General features: G+C 52.3%; 1 protein-coding gene across 3 annotated transcripts in view; it reads right to left on the bottom strand.

The window, feature by feature from the left end:
• Positions 1–25,359, bottom strand: part of SPG11 (SPG11 vesicle trafficking associated, spatacsin) — a 29,417-nt gene that overhangs the window by 1,837 nt on the left and 2,221 nt on the right. Inside the window, exons 4-37 of one of the 3 annotated variants that reach the window (XM_072933756.1) lie at positions 24,331–24,517; positions 23,637–23,774; positions 22,493–22,959; positions 22,143–22,288; positions 21,358–21,490; positions 21,099–21,254; positions 20,466–20,644; positions 20,147–20,323; positions 19,755–19,826; positions 18,780–18,907; positions 18,003–18,175; positions 17,132–17,339; positions 16,463–16,666; positions 15,689–15,795; positions 14,844–14,989; positions 14,351–14,512; positions 13,934–14,000; positions 13,381–13,546; positions 11,405–11,583; positions 10,821–10,929; positions 10,089–10,248; positions 9,245–9,451; positions 8,922–9,122; positions 8,489–8,596; positions 8,002–8,146; positions 7,678–7,892; positions 6,558–7,266; positions 5,663–5,799; positions 4,566–4,764; positions 3,575–3,709; positions 2,972–3,105; positions 2,203–2,310; positions 1,531–1,699; positions 549–637 (exon numbers count right to left, since the gene is read on the bottom strand). In XM_072933756.1, coding sequence (XP_072789857.1) covers positions 549–637; positions 1,531–1,699; positions 2,203–2,310; positions 2,972–3,105; positions 3,575–3,709; positions 4,566–4,764; positions 5,663–5,799; positions 6,558–7,266; positions 7,678–7,892; positions 8,002–8,146; positions 8,489–8,596; positions 8,922–9,122; positions 9,245–9,451; positions 10,089–10,248; positions 10,821–10,929; positions 11,405–11,583; positions 13,381–13,546; positions 13,934–14,000; positions 14,351–14,512; positions 14,844–14,989; positions 15,689–15,795; positions 16,463–16,666; positions 17,132–17,339; positions 18,003–18,175; positions 18,780–18,907; positions 19,755–19,826; positions 20,147–20,323; positions 20,466–20,644; positions 21,099–21,254; positions 21,358–21,490; positions 22,143–22,288; positions 22,493–22,959; positions 23,637–23,774; positions 24,331–24,517 — 6,020 coding nt within the window. Of the gene's footprint in view, positions 1–548; positions 638–1,530; positions 1,700–2,202; positions 2,311–2,971; positions 3,106–3,574; positions 3,710–4,565; positions 4,765–5,662; positions 5,800–6,557; positions 7,267–7,677; positions 7,893–8,001; positions 8,147–8,488; positions 8,597–8,921; positions 9,123–9,244; positions 9,452–10,088; positions 10,249–10,820; positions 10,930–11,404; positions 11,584–13,380; positions 13,547–13,933; positions 14,001–14,350; positions 14,513–14,843; positions 14,990–15,688; positions 15,796–16,462; positions 16,667–17,131; positions 17,340–18,002; positions 18,176–18,779; positions 18,908–19,754; positions 19,827–20,146; positions 20,324–20,465; positions 20,645–21,098; positions 21,255–21,357; positions 21,491–22,142; positions 22,289–22,492; positions 22,960–23,636; positions 23,775–24,330; positions 24,518–25,359 lie in introns of those variants that run through there. The other 2 variants (XR_012057524.1, XR_003962205.4) reach the window with 2 other exon arrangements.

Here is a 25,359-nt window from a genome sequence, read left to right as displayed (position 1 = left end):
GAGAGCTTCCAGGGAAACCTGGGAGCCTCCCTGAGAGATCATCTGCAGTGCCTGAGAGCAGTGCCAGAGCAGCTGAGAGCTTCCAGGGAAACCTGGGAGCATCCCTGAGACATCATCTGCAGTGCCTGAGAGCAGTGCCAGAGCAGCTGAGAGCTTCCAGGGAAAGCTGGCAGCATCCCTGAGATCTCAGAGCCCTGCAGTGCCTGAGAGCAGGACAGAGCACTGCAGCTTCACATTCACCATATTCCATTGGCATTGACCAAAGCTTCAGTCCCACAAACACTTGCACCATAATTACGCTTGGGTTTAAATAGTGTAATTGTTCTATCCTTGCTCATTAAGCTCTGCTCTCTGCCAGCCTGGGTTTGTTAAAGCCTGAGCAGAGAGCACACTCAGATCCAGCCATTGCTGGTGCCACTGGGCTGCAGAGCCACAGATCCCTCCTGCCCTGGGCCCGCACACCCTGCCCAGGGCAGCTCCAGCCCAGGGAGCGCTCCTCACGTGCTCCACAAATCATCCCATCCCACCTCACTTTACCCTCACTTTACCTTGGAGTAACTTTCTGCTGCATCAATGAAGAGAGTCACAGCTTTCAGCAGCAGCTTCTTTAAATTTGGAACATCCTGAAGAGATTCCTCTGAAACAGGAAAAAGGAAGGAATAACCAATTATTTCTAAAGGTGACAAAGTAAGTTACAAAACTCCCTCCCAGTGCTGAGTCTGTCCCTGGTGTTGTCTCATAAAGCACCAACAAACTAAACCAAAATTTACATATTAAAAAAGCAGGAAGGAACACACTGCCTGTTCAGTTAATGGACCAAAGCTTTGCTGGAACCTGCTAGAGTGGTTGGAGGCTGGAAAGAAACCCCAGCCACACGTTTGTGGCAGATGCACTCAGAAATCCCTGGGCACAGCTCCTGGTGTCGCTGCCCACGCTGCAGAGCTCGTCCCGCAGGCACAGACACAAACCCAGCACTTCACAGAGCCCCACAAAGCCATCCTGGGCTGAGGGAAGCCCGGCTGTGCCCCACAAAGCCATCCTGGGCTGAGGGAAGCCCGGCTGTGCCCCACAAAGCCATCCTGGGGTGAGGGAAGCATGGCTGTGCTCCCTCAAAGCCATCCTGGGGGTGAGGGAAGCCCGGCTGTGCCCCACAAACCCATCCTGGGGGTGAGGGAAGCCTGGCTGTGCCCCACAAACCATCCTGGGCTGAGGGAAGCCTGGCTGTGCCCTGCGAACCCATCCTGGGCTGAGGGAAGCATGGCTGTGCCCCCTTAAAGCCATCCTGGGCTGAGGGGAGCCTGGCTGTGCCCCACAAAGCCATCCTGGGCTGAGGGGAGCCTGGCTGTGTCTGTAGCTGCCCCAGGGAATGTCACACCAGGAAAGCCCCGAGTGTCAGAGCCTCTGAGGATATGCAGGACGCTGCTCAGGGAGCTCAGGGACCCCAGCCCAGCAGGGACCCCAGCCCAGCAGGGACCCCAGCCCAGCAGGGACCCCAGCCCAGCAGGGACCCCCTGCCCGTCCCCAGCTCACCCCAGGGCCGGCACTCGATGAGTTTGAGCTGGGTGCAGGCGGCAGCCTCGTGGTTCTGGCCGATCTCCCGGCACATGCTGAAGCACAGCGCGATCATGTTGTGCTTCTCGCTGTCGCCGGGCCGGCAGCGCTTGGTGTAGTCCAGCAGCGCCGCCTTCAGCGTCCCGCTCTGGGCACAGAGGGCACCTGAGCACCGGGACACCCCCACAAACCACCCTGCCCCCAAAAAAAGGGACCCTGCGCCCCAAAACCCCACAGCAGCCCCGCGGCCGCCTCAGCTCGGGGTGAAACCCCAGCGCCCGTGCCCGTCCTTACACACAAATGTCAACGTGTGCCACTTCCCGGGGCTTGCTTCAAGCCAAGCTGGGAATGGCTGTGATTTCTGAACCCCCCATGAAACTTTAACTGCAAATAAAAGCACAGCAGGACGTGAAGACTCTGACAATGCCAAGGTTAAGTTTCAATGCTGCTCTCAATGTAACCCTGACTTTTTCTCTAACTAGGAAAAAATCGTTCAACTAAAATAAGACTAAACCCCAGCATTAATTTACTTCTGTGGAACCTGACTCTCAATTCAGGAAGTAAATTCTACTTGGGAATTAAAATGCCTGGACAATTTCCTGTGAATCCCTGATGCAGCCACAGTTCCCTGCAGGTTTGTCCCTCACGTACCGGGTCCAGTTTCTTCCTCATGAGCACCTCGAAGTAATGTTTCTGGTGCAGCAGCTCGAAGATGTAGGTCATCTCGTTGTACCTGCCGATGCCCGTCAGCAGGCGCACCTGGGGACACACGGGGACAGCGGGAGCTGCAGGGCAGTGCCACCATGCCCTGCCAGGGCAGCCCGGGCACTCCTGCTGCATGTGTTGGTTTAGGGCACTCCTAAACCAACCCAAACTGAAAGGGCAGGGCTTCGTCCCATCAAAATAGGCAGTGAAGCTTTCAGCACTGACACCTTCCCACTGGGCACGTCCCAGGCTCCAGGAGATCCTTCAGGGCAGCAATTAAAGGTGCCCGGTGCCACAGAGCAGCACATTTGCCCAGCAGCTGAATCTCCACTGGGCAGGCATGGGCAGCCCTGGAACAGGCACAGGGAGCCCTGGAACAGGCACGGGGAGCCCTGGAACAGGCACGGGGAGCCCTGGAACAGGCACGGGCAGCCCTGGGCAGCCCTGGAACAGGCACGGGCAGCCCTGGCACAGCCCTGGCACAGCCCTGGCACAGCCCAGGCACAGCCCTGGAACAGGCACAGGGAGATCTGGCACAGCCCTGGGCAGCCCTGGCACAGGCACGGGCAGCCCTGGCACAGCCCTGGCACAGCCCTGGCACAGGCATGGGCAGCCCTGGCACAGGCATGGGGAGCCCTGGGCAGCCCTGGCACAGCCCTGGAACAGGCACAGCCCTGGCACAGCCCTGGCACAGCCCCAGCCCAGGGACACTCACCACCAGCCCGTACTCCTCCCTGGGAGCCAGGTGCTCCTCGGTGAGCAGCCGAGCCGCCTGCAGCACGCGTGTGATCCCCTCCATGTGGCACGTCAGGCTGAAGCAGCTGTGGGCCAGGATCAGCAGCTCTGTAACTGAGGGCAGAAGCATCCTGGTACTCCAGTCAAAGGGCTGAGGGAGGGAATTATTGCCTCTCTCCAGGAAACACAAAACACACAAGCACAGAACCCCCAACGTGTAACACACCGTCACTGCACCGCCTGCCAGCCCTGCCTTGGAAAAGGAAGGGCACCACTTTTGCATTTGCCTTTGAAACATTCCATTTCTCACTGTGATGAGTAAAAACAAAGTGCCCCTTCTGTAACAAACCACCTCAGCTCAGGGCACTCCCTGGCTGCATTTCCCACCTCCTGCTTAGCACAAAAATCTGAATTTTGTTTGGAAAATAAACCCTTAAGCAACACCCTGTGCACATCATCAGCCCAACTAATCGAATATCAAACCTGAGACCAGCAGCAGCACCTCCCCTTTGAGCTGTGAGTTCCAGCCAGCACCAGGTTAGTTACACACAGGTTACACCAGGCAGGATTTGTATTTACTCACTGCACGACAGCTCCCCACAGGGGACAGAGGAGATTTTATCCAGTAACTGCATCCCAACCAAGGTGTGATCCTGGCACAGCTTGGCAAGCTCCAGGAGCTCCTGGCTCTCCACTGCAGGGTTCCAAACCTTCTGCCCTGTGGCCAGAGAGAGAAGCCTGTCACCACTCCTGACCGTGCAGGAGAGAACTCCTATTTATCATTAATTAACAAACCCCAAACAAACCAACCTGGTACCAACCAGACTGACTGAGGACTTGGGACTACAATCCTAAAGACACTTTGGGTGTTATTGCTTTAATTTAACAGACAGAAAATACTTTTTTTGCCAGTTCAACCCAACAAAATCCTAGTGGACAACCACAGAGATGCCTCTTACTCCCCCAAAGGAAAAAAGAAAGGGGAGAACCTTTGTCAAGGGAAATGCACATGATATTCCCAAGCCAGATGATGTGGGGCAGCAAAGACCAAGGTTAAAACCCCTTTTTAAAAAAAAATACTAAATTGATGGCCATAAAAATACAACCTTAACTACTGCAACACCACACGGGACACGGGAGTAACTAGAAATGAACATCTGTATGGAACTTTCAATAAGGCTTTAAATAAAACTTTAAAAAAGGGGACAATGCTCACAGAGCAGAGCTGTGCTGAGCCCTCAGGGACGGAGTGCAGGGGCTGCTTGGGGACATACAAATCCCCCCAGAGACCAAACCTGGCCTGTTCCTGTTCCTTGTGCACACACCAAACCCCAGCACAGCCCAGGTGTGTTCCCCATGCCCCCAGCACAGCCCAGGTGTGCTCCCTGTGCCCCAGCACAGCCCAGGTGTGCTCCCTGTGCCCTGTACCCCCAGCACAGCCCAGGTGTGTTCCCTGTGCCCCCAGCACAGCCCAGGTGTGCTCCCCGTGCCCCCAGCACAGCCCAGGTGTGCTCCCTGTGCCCCAGCACAGCCCAGGTGTGCTCCCTGCTCCCACAAACTCCACCCGTGCTCACCTCTGCCCTGGGCCGATGCCAGCAGCTCCTGGGTGACCTGCTGTGCCAGCAGCGGGGCCACAGCAGCCGGGGGCAGCCCCTGGCAGGCGATGAAGGCCTGAGCCCTGCGGCCACGCTCCGGCCCCCGCCGCGCCAGGATGGCCCTGAACACCTCCCGCGGCTCCCGCGCCGCCACCGCCGCGAAGGAGCAGCCCAGATCCTGGGGAGAACCAAAAATCAGTCAGAGCATCCCTGAGCTCCCAAAGGAACAGCCCAGCTCCTAGGGAGCACCAAAAATCAGTCAGAGCATCCCTGACCTCCCAAAGGAACAGCCCAGCTCCTGGGGAGCACCAAAATCCTGTCAGAGCATCCCTGAGCTCCCCTCCAAACCCAGTCAGAGCATCCCTGACCTCCCCACAGGAGCAGCCCAGGTCCTGGGGAGCACCAAAATCCTGTCAGAGACTCTCTGACCTCCCAAAGGAGCAGCCCAGGTCCTGGGGAGAACCAAAAAATCCTGTCAGAGCATCACTGACCTCCCCACCACACCCTGTCAGAGCATCCCTGATCTCCCCACAGGAGCAGCCCAGCTCCTGGGGAGCACCAAAATCCTGTCAGAGCATCCCTGATCTGCCCACCAAACCCTATCAGAGCATCCCTGATCTCCCCACAGGAGCAGCCCAGCTCCTGGGGAGCACCAAAAATCAGTCAGAGCATCCCTGACCTCCCCACAGGAACAGCCCAGCCTTGAGCTTTCCCATTTCCCAGACTCTGCACTGCATTAGTTTATAACTCCGAACTCCAAAGCAAGCTCCCCTCACAGCTCAGTCAGATAAAACAATCCCTGTCCAGCCCAGAACCAAGGACACCGCTGCAGCTTCAGCCCAAAAAGCAAACAGGGCACTGAGGAGCGCAGCCTGGCAGGGTGGGACTGCAGCACCTGGAGCTGAACTCCAGCTGTGCCCAAGCTCAGCTCCTCATGCCCAGGACGCCTCTGGCCTTTTCCCACACAAAGGGCTGAATTCCACCCTCTGCAGCTCCTCGAGGGCACCTGCCCAGACCTTCCTCCCCTCAGCCTGCCCTCCCCAGCCCCAGCAGGGCGGGACAGGCCCTGGGCTCACCTTGGAGAGCTCGTAGAGGCACAGGACCTGCCTGCAGTAGCCCCTGCCATGGACACATTCCTCTGCCAGGGCCTTCAGCGCTGCCACCACGGCATCGTCCTCACACCCCAGAGGGGTCCAGTCCTCCAGGCTGGATGCTGGGAACAAAAAAACATCAATTCCTACCTCATCAAGGCAGACAACTCCCTTACACCCGGGGGACAGGGCTCCCAAACCCTGCAGCAATTCCGTAACACTTCCTCAGCCTTTGAAAACTGAGCTCTTGGCACCTGTGATTTTTAAATATTACATTTGTTTCAGGGTGCAAACAATGTAACAGAGCACAAATATCCTCGATAATACCTCAGATATAAGATTTCTAAGACTAAGAAGGGTTCTGCAGCCTTCCTGCTGGGTTAGGATTCATTTATGCTCTTCTGTGTCTATTCAGCTTTACACATCACTATTAGAAAGGGATGTTCCAGCTGAAACTTGCTCAGACTCCACAGACATGCAGAGAACTTTACATAAACATTCTCAGCCTTAGCCTTGCTACTAAGCAAGAAACTCCAAACCCTTCATAATGCACAAAGGAGTCAGGAAAATGTATTAATTGAGGCATTTCCTTGCTTCAGCTACAGAAAAAAAAAATTAGTGGAGTGTTTTCTGAAAGCAGCAAGAGGGGTAAAGCCCAGTGCTGCTTCACTGGGCCAGAACTGAGAGCTGTGGGCTGTGACAGAACTGAGAGCTGTGACAGATGAAAGGTTCAGGATTTAGGGAAACTATACAGAGAGCCAGGGCACCGTGCACAGCAAGGACACAGAATTCCTTCCAGCAGAGCATTTCTGCAGCAGGGAGAGCAGGCAGGAGCTGCTGCAGAGGGGGCAGAGGCAGGGCAAGGGCTGTGGTCACTCACTGCCGGGGGCTGTGCTGTCCTGGTCCGTCAGCAGGGCCGGCACCTCGGGCTGCAGCCCGGCCTCGCCCAGCGCCAGGGCTCGGCAGCGCAGCGCCAGGGCCACGTCCCTGTGCCACAGCTGGAAGTAGCGGCACACGCGGGCGGCCTCCTGCACGCTGCCCTGGTCCAGCAGGGCGCCCAGGAGTGCGGCCAGCGCCGCCTGCTCTGCTGTGCCCAGCTCCATTGTGCCCAGTGCCACCGTGCCCAGCGCCTCCTGGGGCTCCCCACGGGCTGGAACACTCAGCCCGTGGCCCCCAGCCGCGGTCAGGGCCGGCAGCCCGGCGAAGGAGAAGCGCCGTGCCAGGCTGGCGAGGGCCACGGTGCCGGGGCACGGCCCCGCGGGCTCGGCCGGCAGCGCGCGCTCGGCCACGCGGCACAGCCAGATCTGCTTCTCCAGCTCCTGCAGCTCCTGCACGGCCAGCCCGGGCTCCTTGGCCAGCCAGTGCCCCGCCAGGGTCAGCAGCAGCTCCCTCTCCACCACGGCAGCTCTCTGCTCCTGCCCCGGGGACTCCCTCGTGCCCTCAGCCTGGCGCAGGAAGAACTCGGCGGCGGCGCGGCTGCGGATGCCGTGTTTGCTGAAAGTTTCATTGCACTTCTTCCAGAACTCGGCTCTTGTCTGGGTTTGATGCCACTGTCCAGTGTCTCTTAAGTGATGGAGATCCCTCAGAACCTGTAAAATCCGCAGAGGTTTATCACAGTTATCTTTCCAAGGAAGAAAACTGCAACTCACACAGGATGGCCAGCACTGAAATAATGAATTTAGGGAAGTGCCCCAATATGAAACAAGTCACAGAACTGGTTTCGCTTGGAATGGACCTTAAAGATCATCTCATTCCACCCCCTGATGGATAACCCATCTATTTTTCTCCCCAAATAAAACTGATTGCATACAAATAAAAACAGAAAGAGAATGAACAGCTGTACCCTGCAGCTCAGCACATAGAGCCAGTGTGTTCAGTGCACTTGCATTTAAAATAAAACATTGCTTAACAAAAACCACAATGCTTCAGGAAGGCTGGGAAGCTGCATCCTCACTCCTGGCAGCAGCAGGAAGAGGTGAGTGTCACTCACTGCGCTGTACCTCGTGTGTGACCACGCTGTCCACGGGCAGCTCGGCCAGGGCCGCCACCTCCCGAGCCAGGCTGAACATTCCTCTGTCCTGCAGCTGCTCCAGAATGGAGCTGCACTCCCCCTGGAACGCCTCCAGGCTGCAGGAGCTCAGGATGGAGCGGCTGATGGAGATGGAGGAGTCCCTCAGGGCCTCGCTGAGGGCACAGAGCCTCTTCAGGTGGGGGCCTGGGTCAGAGAGAGCAGAGAGCTCAGGAGAGCCGGGGCTGCAGCCCAGCGAAGGCTGAGCTTCCCCAGGAGCCAGCCCTGCCACGGGGCTGGGCTCAGCTGTGCTCACCGTCCAGCAGCGGGTTCTCTGCTGCAGCAAAGAGCTGCAGGAGCTTGCCCAGCTCGTAGTCGGTGCGGCACTGCTGCAGCATCAGCTCCAGGAGGAACAGCGCCTGCGTGCGCAGCCACGGCAGCGGCAGCCCCGCGGCCCCCGCCTGTGGGAAACGAGGGGTTAATGCCCCGTGGGACACCCCACAGAGGTGACATTCCACAGGTGAGAGCTGAGCAGGCCCAGCAAGGGCCAGGGGAATTCATGGTTACACAAACAGCCCTGCCTCACTGGGGAAGGGACCCGAGCTGCCTGAGCACCCAGGAGGAAAAGCACGAGTGACAGGGAACGTCACCGTGTCCAGGGAGCCAGAGACCGGGATGGAAAATGGAAAGGAAAGAGCTGTTAAAGCCTCTGCACTGAGAGACAGAGTGTTTTCACACACTGCTCCTCTTGGCCCAGCTGCCCAATCCCAGCAGTGACACTCAGAGAAAATTTATTTCCTTACGTTTGTCAGGCTTTCCTGAAATTTGTCCAGTTTGGTTTTAGCTTCGTTGTACTTTTTACAGTTCATGCACAGCTCATACATCTCCAGGATGTGCAGCAAAGGGGAGTCCTTTAAGACACAAAAACAGATGCTAATAAATTCCCAAAAGTACCTCAACAAATAAAGCCTACTTTTAAAAATCATCTATTATTTAACTCAATAAATGTAGAATTTGTCTCCCTCAGCAGCAGAACAATGAAGCTTTAATTTATTAAAATCGCATGCAAGGTTAATGTAGGATCTAAAAATCTGTGATAATTTGAAGAAGTTCCAATTCGACTGGGAATTTCAGTGGGTAGCCAGGTTATCCTTGGCACACAGCAAGACAGAGGGGGTTTACAGGCCCAGAAGGGTGAAACACATCAAACATACCCCTGAAACCACATTCCCTCACCTTTAAAAAGAGCTGGAAGCCACTCAGAAGCGTTTTACTCTTCTGCTTCCTCAAGAAGACTTTCCAGATGGCAGCAAGGTCCTGCAGGTCCCACTGGGCCCCCTCTGCCCAGCCCCGGGTGCGGGCGGTGGCCTCAGCCCTGGTGGCATCATCCGCGGAGGTGAGGATCCAAACGCAGAGGCAGGAGATGAGGTTGGCACCCTGGGGAGGCCCGAGGGACGGGATTACAGCTGATCTCCCCGGGATTACAGCTGATGTCCCCGGGGAAGGGGCACAGCCAGCGGGGAAGGGCAGTGTGGGATGCAGGCAGGGGCTCCACTCACGGGGCAGCAGGCTGCCAGCACGCTGAGGACGGGGGCCTGGGCACGGAGCCCCTCGGCCAGCAGGCAGCAGCAGGCGCTGGGCTGCTCCTGGCACCGCAGCAGCACCTGGAACACGCTCCCCGCCCGGGCACTGCCCGGCACCTTCCCCAGGGCCAGCTCCAGGTGATCCCGCAGCACGGCGGGGAACTCCTGCAGCAGGGGCAGCACCTGGGGGACACAGCCTGGTCAGGGCTCTGCATGGACACACATGCCACACAGAGCACGCCAAATCCCGCTGCCACAACAACCCGGGGCACCCAGAGAGGAAAAAGGGCGCTGCAGGTGTGAATTACTCTAGTGAAAGCTCAAATGTCTCCTAGGGAGCCGCAGTTCTGCTCTCTCTTGCATCCCTGACCTCCCCAAAGGAGCTCCCCAAAGGAACAGAGCATAAACAGGGTCCACTTGGGTGTTTTTGCAGAGTTATAGATTCCTCAACACAACAAGGAGATCTGAGTTAAAATCCTCAGCCTGCTGAATCTCCCTCATATGACTTTTCCCAATTGCTTTTACTGGAGTATTTTATTCATTTTTAAATCACGTTCAAAACCAAAAGGTGGAAAATTTGGATTCTCGAAAGTTTAAGTATCTTTGCCAAAAAAATCTATTTGAGTTTTGAAAGCAAAGATGAGTGGCTTTATTATAACTTACACTGAACATCTGGCAACTCTCCAATTTAAAAAAAAAAAAAAGCAGTAACTACTTGAGTTTAAATTAAATTTACAAGTGCAACTACAAGGGAAGGGCTACCACAGTCCCAGGGTATGGACATCCTGAGAGAACCAAAGCCCAGGAACAGGCAGCTCACCTGGGCTGGCTGGTGGCCGTGGAGCTGGGTCTGGATGAGGAACTGCAGCCACTCGTTGGATTTGGCACATTCCCGCAGGAAGGACGTGCTCAGCTCCAGGTTATGGAGTTTGCAGAACTGCATGACCAAGGACCATTGCCTTCTGGAGTCACTGGATGTCCTGCAAGGAATTCAGAGAGCTGCAGAGGCCAAGAGCTGCAATATTTGCAGCAGATGCTCAGGTCTGAGGTGAGCCTGACTGCTTCTCTCTCAGAATTTTTCATAGAGGAGCACAGAGAGAAGAAAGAGAAAACAATTTCTATTTCTGCTCCTTGTTTTTCCATGTGGAATGTGTGTGGAGAATTGTTTACCTGGGTGTTGCTTGGTTGGATTCTGGTGAGGATTGTTTGAGCCTGGTGGCCAATCCAACTCACCTGGGGCTGAGCTAGAGAGGGCCAGGAGTTGTGAGTGAGTTAGAAAAAGTAGGTGTGTAGTTTTAGTATCTCCTTTAAATGGTATATTAATGTATATTAGTATAGTTATAATACAGAAATCACGCAGCCTTCTGAACTAGAGTCAGACATCAGCATTTCCAGTACCTGTGACTGCCTGCAGGCAGCACCAGGGCATGCCAGGGGTCACTGCAGCCAGGTCACTGTCCTGCCCTGCCCCTCTGGTGTTATCTGACACACAGATAGCAGCAGTGCTCAGCCCCCATCTCCCAGGGAACCCCTCAGACCAGGCTGCTCTCACCTCTCTATTCCTTGCTGCTCAATGGCATCCCAGAAGGCCTCCTCCAAGGAGGTCAGGAGTGCTGCTGCTGCTGCTTTTTCACCATCAGCCAACTTTGTTAACTTCTCAACTGTTTAAAAGAACACATTCCTGAGGTGCTGTCTGGGATCAGAGCCAGGGCAGCATTTTCAGGAGCACCAGTATCCTCCTAGCTGGGAAAGCAGACACCTGTGGCCCTGGAGTTAGACATTCAACTTTCTCAAGTTATTTCTAGGATAAATTTAATTTCCCTCCAGCTCTGAACACCTGATCTCCCTGCAGGTATATGATACGAAGGAGAAAGGAAATTTGGCAATGGACTTTGTTTAACTCTCTGTAATGTTGCTACCACTGAACCTCACCAGTATCAGTCCCAGGCTGGACAGTGTCTGTTAGACCTGATAGAGGCTCTATCAGTCTGCCTGACTTATTTGACACTACAGGATCAAAATGCACCTTTCAAAATTAGTAAAAAAAAATTAAAAAACAGGAACAAAAGAACAACAAAGTTTTACGGCGCTGCTGAGCCCCAGAGCAGGCAGTGGGGGCAGAGGAGGGAGCCTTACCCAGGGAGTCCCTGGAGGGGCTGTGGCTGGAGATGAGGCTGGCGGCGCGCAGCCCCACGCGCAGCCCCAGGCTGTCCTGCCCCAGCAGCTCCAGGAAGCACACGCAGGCTGCAGCCACCCCGGGGACACCGAAGGAGCAGAGAGCCAGCACCCGGGCCTCCCGAGCTGCCTGCTGGATCCTGCAACGAGTGACAAACGGGGCTGCACCTCTGCCAGCACCGGGCAGTGCTCAGCCCCCCTCCCAGTAACCCCCAAACCTGCTCAGCCCCTTCCCAGTAACCCCCAAACCTGCTCAGCCCCTTCCCAGTAACTCCCAAACCTGCTCAGCCCCCCTCTCAGTAACCCCCAAACCTCCTCAGCCCCCCTTCCAGGTAACCCCCAAACCTGCTCAGCCCCTTCCCAGTGACCCCCAACCTGCTCAGCCCCTTCCCAGTGACCCCAAACCTGCTCAGCCCCCTCCCAGTGACCCCCAAACCTGCTCAGCCCCCTCTCAGTAACCCCCAAATCTGCTCAGCCCCTTCCCAGTAACCCCCAAACCTGCTCAGCCCCTTCCCAGTGCCCCCCAACCTGCTCAGCCCCCTCCCAGTGACCCCCAAACCTGCTCAGCCCCCTCCCAGTGCCCCCCAACCTGCTCAGCCCCCTCCCAGTGACCCCCAAACCTGCTCCTCCCCAGGCAAACGAGCACCCGTGGCCTTTGCTGAGCTCTGGGTCATTGGCAGCAAAGGGCATTAGGAGCCAAAAGTTCCACATTTGTGAAAAACGTGGGTATGAGAATGGAGGCTCACACGTGGATAAGCAGAGCTTGCAATTTAACACGTTCATCAAAAACTGAAGGCAGTGGAATTGTGTGGCATTCACACTCTCTGGACAGAGAGACATAATTCTGTCTCTCAGGAGAAACTCAGAGAAGAGAAAACAATTTTTACCTCTGATCCTTTCTTTCCCCCATGCAGAATTTACTATAGAGATTGTTTACCTGAAGTGATGACTTAATTAGATTCTAGTGAAAGTTATTTAGGTTCAATGACCAATCAGATCCAACTGTGTCTCGGCCTCTCAGCAGAGAAGTCACAAGTTTGTGAGTTAATAGTCAAGTAAGAAAGAAGTATGTATGTAAAATAAGTTATTCTCTCCTTAAATAGTATATTAATGTAATATAGCATAGTTTTAATAAAGCTATCCTTCAGCCTTCTGATCTGGAACCTGACATCATCATTTGATCCCTGAGTTGGGGTCACCTTTCTTAGGACAGAATTGGTTAATTAACAGAAACCCCCTCAGCAGCTGAGGGCAGCAAGAGCCTTTAAAGCAGAGTTTACAGCCCACTGCAGCACCAGGAACCCCAGCCTGACCTGCAGATGCTGCTAAGAGAAAAATGCACCCAAAGAGGTTTTCCACAGCAGTCACTGAAATCATCCTGCATCCCTGACTCTGTTAAACTTCACATTAATGTATGGTTCCCTTTTTGCCCCAGTTTTCCCTGTTTACACCAGAGAAACTGCTCTGTGTGGAAACAGTGGAGAGAAAACCAGTGACTAATACACAAACCAGACATTCCAGAAGCAAAGTGATTTGCTCTAATTCCCACACTAAACAGCAAATTTCACGCGTTCAAGCAAGATGTGTCACCCTTCTGAACGCCTGATTTTGAAGCTTCAGCCAGAACATTAAATTCCATCAACCTCCAGCGCATTTTTTGCCTTACTAATTAAACTAAAGAAGTGCCACCATTATGAAATGTCGCAGAAAAGGGGCATCATTTTCCTAGAAAGTCACCTAGGGGCTCAGGCTCCTAAAGTAGAGCCCACCCACGTTTGATCTGACTGGAATATTCTCCTCACTTCCCTGGTGCGGATTTTACTGAGGTGGCTCCAAGCAAAGCTCGCCTCCTTTCAGGTGCTATGTGATTTCTAGCCCCTAGGACAGCCCAGCCCAGCTGCTGGGTGGGGGGATGCCCTCCCTGCTGGGACACTCACAGCTGCCTGGGGGCTTTGCTCCGGGCCAGCTGCTGCCCCAGGAAGGTGCCGAAGGCGAAGGCAGGGCGGCCCTGCAGCAGGTAGAAGAGGAAGTCCAAGCTGTCCAGCACGGCGTGCCTGCTCACCAGCTGGGGGCTGGAGAAGTGGGGCAGCTCGCTCCAGGCATCTGGAACAACAGAGCAGCGCTGCCAGGGACACGCTGGGCTGCCAGCAGCAGCAGGGCTGAGCTGCAGCAGCTGCACTGAGAGCCAGATGTGCTCCTCGGGCTGCAATGCACGTCCAAACCCACACTGAAATCCCACCCTGCTGGGAAAGCACAGCTCTGCCCCACCTCGGCTTGCTTGTAAAAGAAAACACTGGTTTGCTAGCTTATATTTAGAGACTTTTTGATATTTAGCACAAGTTCTGCTTAACGCAAAAATCTAGAATTCTAATTCAAACACTATTTTTCTTGCTTTTTGAGTAAATTTATCTGCTAAATAATTCCCCTGGAAAGTAACTTATTTTAGGTGCTCAGGCTAGTATAACATGTAAACCTTGGCAAGGGACATACCTGACACAGCAAGAGTGTTTGTTGACTGCCAGCCAAACAATTTCCTGGGATCAAAGGGCATTAATGACTGAAAGATGAGAAACAAAATTAATTGAGGCAGCTTAAGAATTTCACATCACTGTCCTGTAACTCTCAATTTCTAATTCCCTTACAGTTGCAAACATTTAAAAATTTAAATATTGCAATTTCTGCAGGGTTTAACACCTTGCCCACTGAAGACTGTGAGAACATCCCTCTCTGACATGCCAGCACTGCAAACTCACAGGGTGCAGACACCACTTGAAAAAGCAGCTCAGGATGAAGCTGTGAGCCTCAGCTCCACACCGAGGATCCCAAAGAAACAACCCCTGGCCCCACAGCCAGCTTTAGCTCAAACAAACTCCTCTGCCCTCGTGCCCTGCCAAAAGCACTCTGTACCTGCAGAAGGTGGTAGAGAGAGATGTCAGGAGGCAGAATTCCATGAGCAGTGCAGGAGGGAAAGAGAGCAGCCTTGAGCTTGGGGTAAGGGCTCAAGGCCATTTTTAACAGCTGTGGATCAACTTTCTTTAGAGGTTTTTCTGTATCTTCATTCTGAAGGACCTACATTGCAAGCAAGCAAAATTAATGAGGAGGAAACTGCATCCAACAGCAACAAAACAATTTTGGGGTGTGCCAATCCACCCATGGGAATTGGGCATGCAGAACACAGAAAGTATCATCTTTTTTCCTGTAAAATGCTTTTAAGTGGTATCAGACCCATCTTCCCCAGCACCTGGTGCTGCAGGTGACTGTGCTGTCATTTTTCTATCACAGCCGTGAGTGCAGCACAGGGGAGCAGCAGGACAGGGGATCAGGGGGGATCAGGGGGGATCAGGGGGGATCAGGGGGGATCAGGGGGGATCAGGGGGGATCAGGGGGGAGCAGGCAGTACCTGGTCGATGCCCCCAGGCCCATAGACCGTGGTGGCCAGGGCCAGCAGGGTCCTGCCCTCCAGCAGGATGCTGCTCACACCCCCCTGGCTGCTGGGAATCAGCATCTGAGCATTGGCCAGACTCGCCTGGAAAATCATCTTGGGATCTTCAAAGGAAAAAAAGGGACATTTAACTCCATGTAAAAGCAGCATTAAACCATCAATCACACATTGCAGCTGTCCTCTGACTGTGAAAAATGCTGAATTTTCTACTTTTTGCTGTCCATACTGGTTTCCCTCACTTTGCCTATAAACACAGAGAAGATGAGCTAAGGTTTACCAAGCTTTGCCCATACAGATGGACTGGGCTTGAGCCCCACACTTAGTTTAGCACTGGAGTGGTTCAATTCTTTATCCTACACTGACCATGCTTTCTAAAAAAAGCTTCACTTGGGATCAGCTTTGTCTTTTGTTGATGTGTGACTCTGCAGAAGATGAAATGTTTAAAAGTACAGTGAGTCAGGAGCACAAATTCTACTGGTTTTCAGTAAAGCAAACACACAATCCAAGGGCAGAGAAATCAAAATGCACCACAGGGACTAGAGGAAGGTTTAAATGTAATGAGATGTGTGTTTTCTTATGAATTCTCCTTCTGCTCAAGCTGTTGGGAATGTAACTGAACTGGCGGTGAGGATGATTACACAAAGAGTGATTCTCACTTCTGTGCAGCCTCCAGATCTTTAAGCACAGTTCAAGCAGGAATTACAATCCAGATTTCCAAGATGAGGAAGGGATGGACAGGGGCTTTTGCAGCAGAGCAGGGGTTTAACCCAGCTGTGCCCAGCCCCCTCTGCAGTGATTCCTACCTCGGGGATTGCTGGCAACCCCCCGGCACTGCACCAGGAACTCAAACCAGGGATGTGCTTCCTGCAGCTCCTTGTTATCCAGGACAGGGCAGTTTGAAGGGGTTAAACTGGAAATAAATGAGCAGCAGAGTGAAAATGCAGCATTGGTAACCACTGATGTAACACAGCATTAAAGACTGGAGCATCTCATGGGTGTTGAAGCCAAATACAAGTGGTTGGACAAACACCAGAAAATAATGTACTGACTTTTTCTGGTCCACTTCTACATCTCTGGTGATTCCAGTGTTAGACTGGAGTTAGAGCTCAGAAATTTTAATTGTCAAGTATCCATTAAGTGGGAAGTATTCATATAGCTCCAATAGCTAATACTGGTACCACCTTCAAATCCCAACTAACCCTAGATTAGGTGGAAACCAGCAATTTCCTTATCTGTGAACACATCAGGAGTCAACTCACACTTGTGCTCAAGAGAGTTTCTGAATTCTGTAAATTGAGCTTCTGAAGAGCAACTTGTCTTGGCTCATTTAGAATTGTATTGCTTACAGCATTATACTAATTACAGCTGTAATTGTTTCCTTTCATGATTGACACACAAATTAACACAGTCTGAATAAACCTTCAAAACACAGCTTAAAATCTCACACGCCATCCCAGAGTTTCTGGTAAATGACACTGCCAGGGCTGAGGAAAACTGTCACCACCAAGTGTTCAAATTGTGTTTCCTTCTTTAAATCGGGACCCCTCGTGGGGTTTGAGGGATGGAAGCATTCCTACCTGTAATAGTCCAGGTAAGTGTACAGCAAGTACTGCAGGCTGTGCTCCAGGCAGTGCAGGACAAACTGAGCATGGAAGTCCAGGCCACTGGCAGTGCTGTATTTTGGAACAGGGTGAGGGTTCTGCAGGACTCCCCCCAGGCACGACAACCTCTGCAGCAGCAGCTCAAAATCTTCCAGCTCGGAACGGACAAAAATTCCCTTTCTGTCAGAAAAAAAAGCACAGACACTGATCACACAGCTCTCTCTGACAAGTTCTGATAGGGGTTTCCAGCTCAGAATTCGAGCAGACCTTTCCCCCTCAGGGATTAATTCCCTACTGAGGCAAACACAGCATGCCCAAATCCATCTGCCTGTGCCCCAACACCACTGTGGCTACTGCAGGTCACTGCCCAGAGCGAGCTGAGAGCAGTGAAATGCTCAGCATTTCTTCCCTGGCATTAAGGTGGGCAGCAGGAACACAACCCCTGGGAAACAGCCAAGGGCTGAGGGAGAGTGCTCCTGCTCTCGTGGTTACTGTTTTAACCAAAAGTAGGAGACTAAAATCACATTTATCAACAGATTCGTGCTGTTTCCAAAAGGAGCAGGATAAAAACCAGTATGTACAAGGATTTTATGCCTGATTTTGGTTCCACACAGGAAGGAGAGTGTGAAGCCTTGGGGGCCCTACCTGGCCAGCTTGTTGAGGATGTCCTGTCTCATGTAGGGGCTGCACAGAGTGCTCCTGTCCACGATGTCAGGGCTCAGGGGGGGCCAGGCAGCCGGGCCACACGGAGCCTGGCTGGGCTCTGACTCCTCAATCCAGGAACAAATACTCAGCCAGTCATGCTGGGCTGTCAGGTGCATCCAGAGCACCTCAGGGCTGCAGCTCTTGAGTTCTGCGTTTCAAAAAGGCAAATGGATGAAACCAGCACGCACAAACACTGCTGAGGGAAATACTGGTATTTTCTTACACGGAATTGTGGAATGGTTTGGGCTGGGAACTTAAAGAGCATCCAGTTCCTTGGGCAGGGACACCTCCCACTGTCCCAGGCTGCTCCAAGTCCATCCAGCCTGGCCTGGGGCACTGCCAGGGATCCAGGGACAGCCCCAGCTGCTCTGGGCACCTGTGCCAGGGCTGCCCACCCTCCCAGGGAACAATTCCCAATTCCCAATCTCCCATCCATGCCTGCCCCCTGGCAGAGGGAGCCATTCCCTGGCTCCTGTCCCTCCAGGTACCTATTTTCAATGAACAGTTGCCAACAGCACGGCGAGATCAAGGGAATTGCTCCAGCTTTTGGAGCCTCACGTTGGCAGAGCTGGAAGCAGCTCCCCAGGGCAGGGGGTGGGACAGGATGTGGCAGAGGGTGGCATTCACATGAGACAAGTCCCTTCCAGCCACTTCCAAACCCCTCTCCTCGGGAAGAGGAGGGTGGATGGAACAGGGTGGAGCCCACGGTCACCCAGCTGGAGTGACAAACACGGTGACCCCTGTGGCTGTGCCCACGCCACTCCCACAGAGCCCAGTGGCCAGCTGAAGCCCCCGGGGGCACAGCACTTGCCTTGGCGTGCTCTCCAGGGCAGCAGAAGCAGCTCCTGCAGCAGCTGGTCCCAGCACAGAGCCCAGCTGAGGGTCACGGTCAGCCGGGGCACGGCAGGGCTGCCCCAGCCCAGCTGCGAGCACAGCACTGCCCGGGGCCCAGAGAGCTCCTGCTCCCTCCTCCAGGGGCTGCACCTGCAAGGGAGAGGGCTCAGAGGGGGCTCAGGGGGCTCAGCACACCCCACAGCACCGAGCCAGGCTCAGCACAGCTCCCAGTGCCAGTGCCACAGGCACTGACCTCACCCCCAGGCTTCAGAAGTAAAGAGCTGCCTCGTTTTTCCAAAGCTGACACAACAAGTTATGAGTATCATAGCGGCTTTTCCATTATTTAACTGTAAAATTGTTTTCCAGGTTATTTAGCTTGCTGCATTGCAGGCATCAGAGATCAAAACCAGAGCGAACATCTGAGCATGAATAATTGAGTAGTAATTCTAATATTATTATTAAAAATGATTTCTTTGAAGCAGAGGAGCTCTGTCACCCTCACAATAGTTTGTCATGATTCACACAACAGTTTGTCATGAGAGAACATGACAGTAACTGCTACAGAAATGAGAAAATTACCCAGTGCCCACACTGACTGATTTCTGCAAACTAAGACCAGCGTGAAGTTAATGAAATTAAAGACTGTATTTATTAGTGCAGTAAATCTCACTGAATGTAGAATCCAGCACTGAATGTAGAATCCAGCACATATTAATGCTGTTAATTAATAATTAAAATTAATAACCCACATTACCTGGAAAGAAACTGAGTCTCTTCATTTTCCTGGAAGGATTCTGAGTACAAGCTTTCAACCTGATGCACAAAGTCAATCATTTTCTTCTCTTCTTCAGAAAAATAATTTTCTTCTTGTAAGACTTTGACCTTTAATTCAAATTAAAGCGTTACCTCCACCTGTTAAAAACATTACCTCCAACTGCCCCCAGTTTTTACCTGTCTTGAATATATTCAAGTTGTAAATGATCCTGCAATAACCAATGGTAGGCAAACAATTCTGGAGGCAGAGGGCAATGCACTTAAATGACAAGAGCACTCCAGACTGTGAGAGAGAACCAGATCAGAGCCAGAAATGCCACTGCAACAGCTCTGTCCTTCAGCTGCAAAGGGACAGGGATGTGCAGTAATGCCATCAGGAGGCTGCAGCTGCAAGCCCTGGCTGCCTCTGCTCTCAGGGCCAGTCCAGTCAGGGGTTTCTTGCTGGACTAAGCTTTTTTCTGACCCAGAGATGAGGCAACTGAGAGGTGTTTAAAAACCTTTATTTCCATTTTCAGTCTCATGTGAAGGGTGAGACAATACAGGTGTTGTAATTCACACCACCACAATCAGAAGCCAACTATTTCCTAATTACATTTTACCTGTTTCTTGGTCCATCAGCCTTAACCACACCATGCTGTAAATGCCTTAAAGCCAATCATCTAAAATTAACCCTGTAAGTCCTACTGCAATACATCTTTCATAGTTCTGTTCCTCTAAAGCATCTAGCCTTATTTGTAAGGCCATCCTTTGAAATTTATTTCTAGTTCCATTTCTCATGTCTGTCCTGTTCCACAACATTTCTAAGTCGACATTTCTTATCTCAAAGTTTACATACAGATCCACACTCCGTGAGCCTTCTATCAAACTCTGAAGTTTTCTGTAGCCCCACTTCCCCCAGTTTCCCTCAGCACACACAGGGCTCAGCCCTGCACCCCGGCAGCTTTGCTGCACTCACCAGGAGCTCCCTCACGTGCCTGTCCTGCGTGTGGAAGCAGATCTTGTGCAGCTCCTGCTTCACGTCCAGGCCCTGGCACAGAGGGACGCTGGCTGTGAAGTGTGCCCACAGAACAGACTGAAACATCACACACAGCCTGAACACGGCTGCCTTCCTCCCAAAGCACACTGCCCTGACACACAGACCCTGCACAGCTCCTGCAGGGATGTCCCTGATGTCCCCAAACCCCGTTGGGGCAGGAGAGCCACCCTGCCCCTGCTGCCCAGCACCTCACACAGCCACAGCCAGGCTCCCCCAAACCAGCCCACCATCCCCACTGGAATCCCACCCACCCCAGAGCCCCCCGTGTGCCCTGCAGGTCCCAGAGCAGCGACACCCCGAGCAGCTCTCACCATGTTCCTCAGCAGCGCTGAAGCCTCCCTGGGGCTGCCCTTCAGCAGGCAGGCGTAGACCAGGCTCAGACCTGCCTGGATGAACTCCTGCAGGCTCTCGGCAGGATGCTGCTGCCTTCGGAAGAAGATCTGGGCCTCTGGGATTTTGTTGCTGAGGATGGCCTCAGCAATTACTTCCTGAAGGGAAAAACAGGGAACAAACTGCCCTGGATCATCCCTACGTTGATTTTCTTCCCCAGTACTTTAAGCTATTTCCACATAAATTATCTCCTTATATAAACTTCAGCACAGTAATAAAAACTGGGTCATTCATTGTCACCTCTGGTGTCAGTTTTTCCCACTCTTTGCTCTCTTCTATCTCAGGCAGGTCTTCATCCAGCTCAGCTCCCGTGTGCCCTGGGGCCATCACTGGGTGAGGGTATTTCCTCAGGAATTTCCTCAGTTTAATGATGTAATCAGTTAAAATATCTGCAGCCTTCTGCAGGAACTCATCAGGTTCTGCCAAAAGCATCCAAGAGATCAGTTAAATGGGAATGAACAGACAGGATTTTAATGTTTAGCAGAGTTGAATTAATAAATGTGCTGATGAATAAACAGACACCCCTCAGAGGGAAGAGCACATCAGCTCTGTCCCCTGTGCAGGCAGTGACAGCCCAGCACTCCCAGCACCCTGCCAGGACACAGCCACAGCCCCACAGAGCTCCCTGCCCTCACTGAGGGGTTTTCCTGCCCAGGGACAGTAAAGAAGAACTGAAATTTTGTATTAATCACACCAATTATTAGTCAGGTAAGTCCAATCTAAAACACAGGGACGAACATCTTTCACCCACTTAATTCTAGTATTTTTATGTTAATCCCAGGTAAATTTAAGCTCCTAATTAAAAGGATTAGCAGTTCTTACTTACTTAAATGATCCCACATTACTAGTATGACCCAGAAGGAGTGCTCTTACCCTCTGTGTGCAGAAAGATTTCCTCCAGCTGCTTGGTGAGGAAAGTCAGGGTGAGGTTCAGGAGCTGCTCAGAGAAGTGTTTGCTGTGAGGCTCCAGATCATTGTCCTGGATTGCTGAGCAGAGCAAGTTCAGAGCTGGCCTGAGCTCCTCCAAATCTGCAAAGGTCCCAGAAACAGTTCACACCTCTGCATCCTGCACTCAGCCACGCGGAGAGAGGGCTGCAAAAAGCCTCTGAGCAGCTGCAGGTTCCTCACTTACTTCTCAGGTAGGACTGGGAGGCAGCACCCCCGGGGTGCTCAGGCCCAGGGCAGGCTGCAGACAGACTGAAAACACTTTCTTTGCTTTTCAAAAACAAGTCCACCGTGTCCAGCTGGCGATTCTCCAAACCTGCCTAGGTAAATGTGAAACAGAACAACCAAGCGTGGATTTACACCCATACACTGTGCCCTTCCTGCTGGATCCTTCCTCCATTCCCAGTGGCAGAGCACACATGCAGAAAAGCAGGGGGATTGAAACTCTGTGTGCAGCTGGAGTGACAAGGGGACCTGCACAGTGCCTGCCAGGCCCCTCTGCCAGGCTCTGCTCCAGCCCTCACACCCTCAGTGTCACTGCAGCAGCATGCAGCAAACACTGTAAGAATCAGGACTCTGAACAACCTCACAGCAATTTTATAAGAACAGCACAATAAACACAGAAACCTAGTTCCAAGCATTTCTTTTCACATTTAACATTTTACAAGGGGACAAAAACTGCTGCAGAAACTGATGAAATTGCTTTTGGGTCCAATTAAGAGGGAATTTTGAGCACTGTTTTGCTCTCTGTTATTTTATTAATGTGCATTCACTTTGCTGCTGTATTTCTTCCTTTGGGTTACTCATCTGCTTGGGGTTTTACTGTTTATTTAACAACTAAACCACCTCCTTTTGCCCTTAGGTCTGAGGCATTTTTAAGTGTGCCTAAACCCACACTGGCATTGCTAAATCGCACTCAATACTTGAAATGCAGAGTTTGTTGTTTGCAGGACACGAGGCAGCCTTCCTCACCTCGAGGGCGTGGATGGGGATGGAGCACCTCTCCCAGCCATTGAGGTGACACACGGAATCCACCACCCCGGCGCTGCCAAACATCATCAGCCTGCTCAGGAACTCCTCCCGAGTCACCCCGAACAGCACCAGGGACAGACCACGCTCTGAAGGACACAACCAAGCCATCACTAAAGCCAGAGCAGCCACTTTTTGGGCAGCAGCGTTTCTACCCACCGCTGCTTCCAGAAGAGCTGGGCAAAGCTGCAGCGGCTCCGTTTGGCTTTCCCCCGAGCAGGAATGCCCAAAGCAGCCAGGTAAAACACTAAACCCCTGCAGCAGCTGCCTGAGGACAGTTTGTGAGCCCTCACCTGTCAGCAGCAGACACAGTGGCACCTCTGCACTGCACTCCACATAGACACCGCTCCTGCCAAAGTGGGAACACGTCACGTCCTGGGACTCAAAATCCCAGAGCGCCAGAGACAGCCCCGTGTCCTGTGCCTGCAGCACAAACACGGCCTTGGCTCCGGTCACCAGCTTGCACTCCAGTTTCACCATTCCCTGGCCTGCTCCCACGGGGATCTGTGCCCACTGCTGTCCTGCTCTCCCAGGGGCTGCAGCCTGGCTGTGCAGCGCCGGGGAAGCCGCCTGTGTGACAGCCCGGGGGACAAAGGCCACCATCCTCTCGGGATCCTCACAAACTTCAGGATCGTGATCTTCCAGATGGGTAAAAAACTGATACCACGGCAAATTCAAGTCGGTCACCAAGTCTGGAGAGCCTCGTGGTCTTCTCCTCCTCACTCTGTCCCACAGAGAGGAGAGGTGTGCCTTCCAGGACCTGCGAGGGGACAGTCACCTGTAACACCAGGTGTTACCCCGAGAACAAGGCAGCTAAAGCTTTCTCAGTTCAATAAAATGCACTTAGAGCTCATAAAATCCATCCAGCATACTGCATTTTAACCTTACCATGGCCTCTTTATTTGCATCTAAATACTCCCTGCAGCCAAGCTGAGTGACCACAGCTGGATCAGCTGACAACATTCATGTTCAGCGTTTTTAATGAAAAGTTTTCTTTTCCTCACGGAAAATGCCAAGTAAGAAATAGTAGAACACACAGTTATAGATAATTATATATAAATTATAGTTATAGATAGCTATATACAAATGTTCTATTATTTTTTGATTGATAACAAAGTTATCAATTAAAAAACCGTAGAACGGAACTAACTCCAGAACTGAACCTTTCTCATCTATACACCAAGTTATAACTAACATGCTTTATTAGTATCAGTACTCTGAGTCTCAGAGGTAACCCCTAAGCAGCAATTCCTCTTTGGAAGCTGTCCAATGCCATACCTAAAGCTGTCTTGGTCACCCCAAATTCAAAACATTTACAGCAGAATGGCTGATTTTACCTGTCACAGCCACAGCTGAAAGAACAAATCAGCAGTTTATTATCAGTGCTCCAGAGGAGGCAAAGGCCAGCCTGTGTCAGCAGCTCCTTCCCTCCTGTACCTGTCTGTGCGGAAGGGCAGCGACAGCAGCTCCATGCTGTGCTCAGAACTGGCCAGGTCATCCTCGTCCAGCCCCTCTGCAGGCTTCACTGGAAGATTTTCAGGATCTCTCTTACAGAGCAAATGTTCAGGGAACTGTCTGTAAATAAATGAATATGAAATTCCATCTTGCTCAGATGATTTAAGATGTTTTTTTCACATTTAACACCTCCAGGAGCTCTGGGTGCCGTTTTCTCTCAGGGTAGCAGGTGAGCCATCAGAACCTGATGCTCCTTCCTTTGAGGTGGACACCACCTCTTAATTACCACCTGGCCCTAATTTAGCAAGCTAAATCAGCACAGCTGTACCAGTACAGTTTGATAATTCCATACCACAGTACTTCTAAAAGGTGCTACCACCCACCCCTGGCACGGAGAGCACCTCATCTCCCTGGCAAAAACTGAAGGGCAAGGCAAGGTCTATCTGCTGGTTAATAGACAGATTTAAATGAAGAGGTGTTACAGATAACAGTTTCCTTTGTGAAAGTGGCAGGGAATAAATTAGGGCAAGAATGCAAGGACAATCTTTACACAAAGAGGGAATTTCTGCTCTAGCACAGAAGCCAGAGTGAAAAGCTGCCAGCACCCTGTGGACACTGGCCCAGCCTGGGGAGCCCTGAGGGTCGGGGCAGCCCACAGCACCCCTGGGAGCTGTACCTGAAGTAGGTGTTGAGCTGCACAGCCACGGCTCGCTGGCTGGTGTCTGTCACCACGGCCGTGCTGAGGTCAGGGGACACTGCCAGGGCAGCCAGGGGGGACACAGGGGCTGGGCCCTGCCCCTGCCCAGCCCCCAGGGCCACACCGACCTTCCCCAGGGTGGCACCATCAGAGCAGTCACATATGTCTGCAAAGAGCATCAAGGAACAAAGAGCATCCAGGCCTGGAGTGAGCAACACAGCCGTTACATGCTGCCCTGGTTTTTAAAAGTGTTTTCTTTTATAGCTCTTTTGAAAGTTTTAAAGTTCTTTTAAAAGTTTTCTATGCCTTCTGATGTTTACATATTTCTACTGGAGTTCTCACGCACTGTTGATGTAAATAATGATTGTTTTGCATTCTTCTTTGTGGGAGAATTGATGGGCTGTTGGTTTGACCAGTGTGGTTGGAGAGGTGGCAACTGCATCCTCCAATCCACTGTCACTTTTAGAATTCTAGATATTGCGAGGTCAGAAATAAAATTGGCTTTTTCTCTTTTGAACTTACCAAGCTTCTGTGTACTCATTTTGTGTCCAATAGCGACAGTTACACACCAGGGGAAGGTGCTGAATTTTGGCTCTAAAAAGCACATTAAAGCACATTTATTGTGCTTTCATGTGCCAGAGGAGATGAGCAGGAACAGGTTAAAGGCAGCAGCTGGTGGAGCTGCCAGGCCTGAGCCCCTGCTCATCCCAACACAGAGCTGCCTCCCAAGCTCCCTGTGTGCCTGCAGATCATTTCTGTTTTAATTGAGCCATGAGCTGGCAGCAGAAGTCAGCCTGTTACACACAGAGCCATGAATCAAACCCCTCAAGGAAAGCCATAAATCCAGCGGGGTGCTGGGAAACCCTGCACACACAACTTCCCTACAACAACCAGGATTGGGCTGCACAACCTTCCCTGCAGGCACCACTTAAATGTCTGTAAAGAAGTTTCTGCTCAGCCCTGAGAGCAGAGAAAAGCAGCTTTGCTCTTCCAGGTGATCTTCCCCGA

Source organism: Taeniopygia guttata, chromosome 10 (assembly GCF_048771995.1).
Source record: "Taeniopygia guttata chromosome 10, bTaeGut7.mat, whole genome shotgun sequence".
Taxonomy (NCBI): Eukaryota; Metazoa; Chordata; class Aves; order Passeriformes; family Estrildidae; genus Taeniopygia; species Taeniopygia guttata.
Note: the sequence above shows the minus strand (reverse complement) of the source record. Positions and strands in the feature narration are given on the sequence as shown.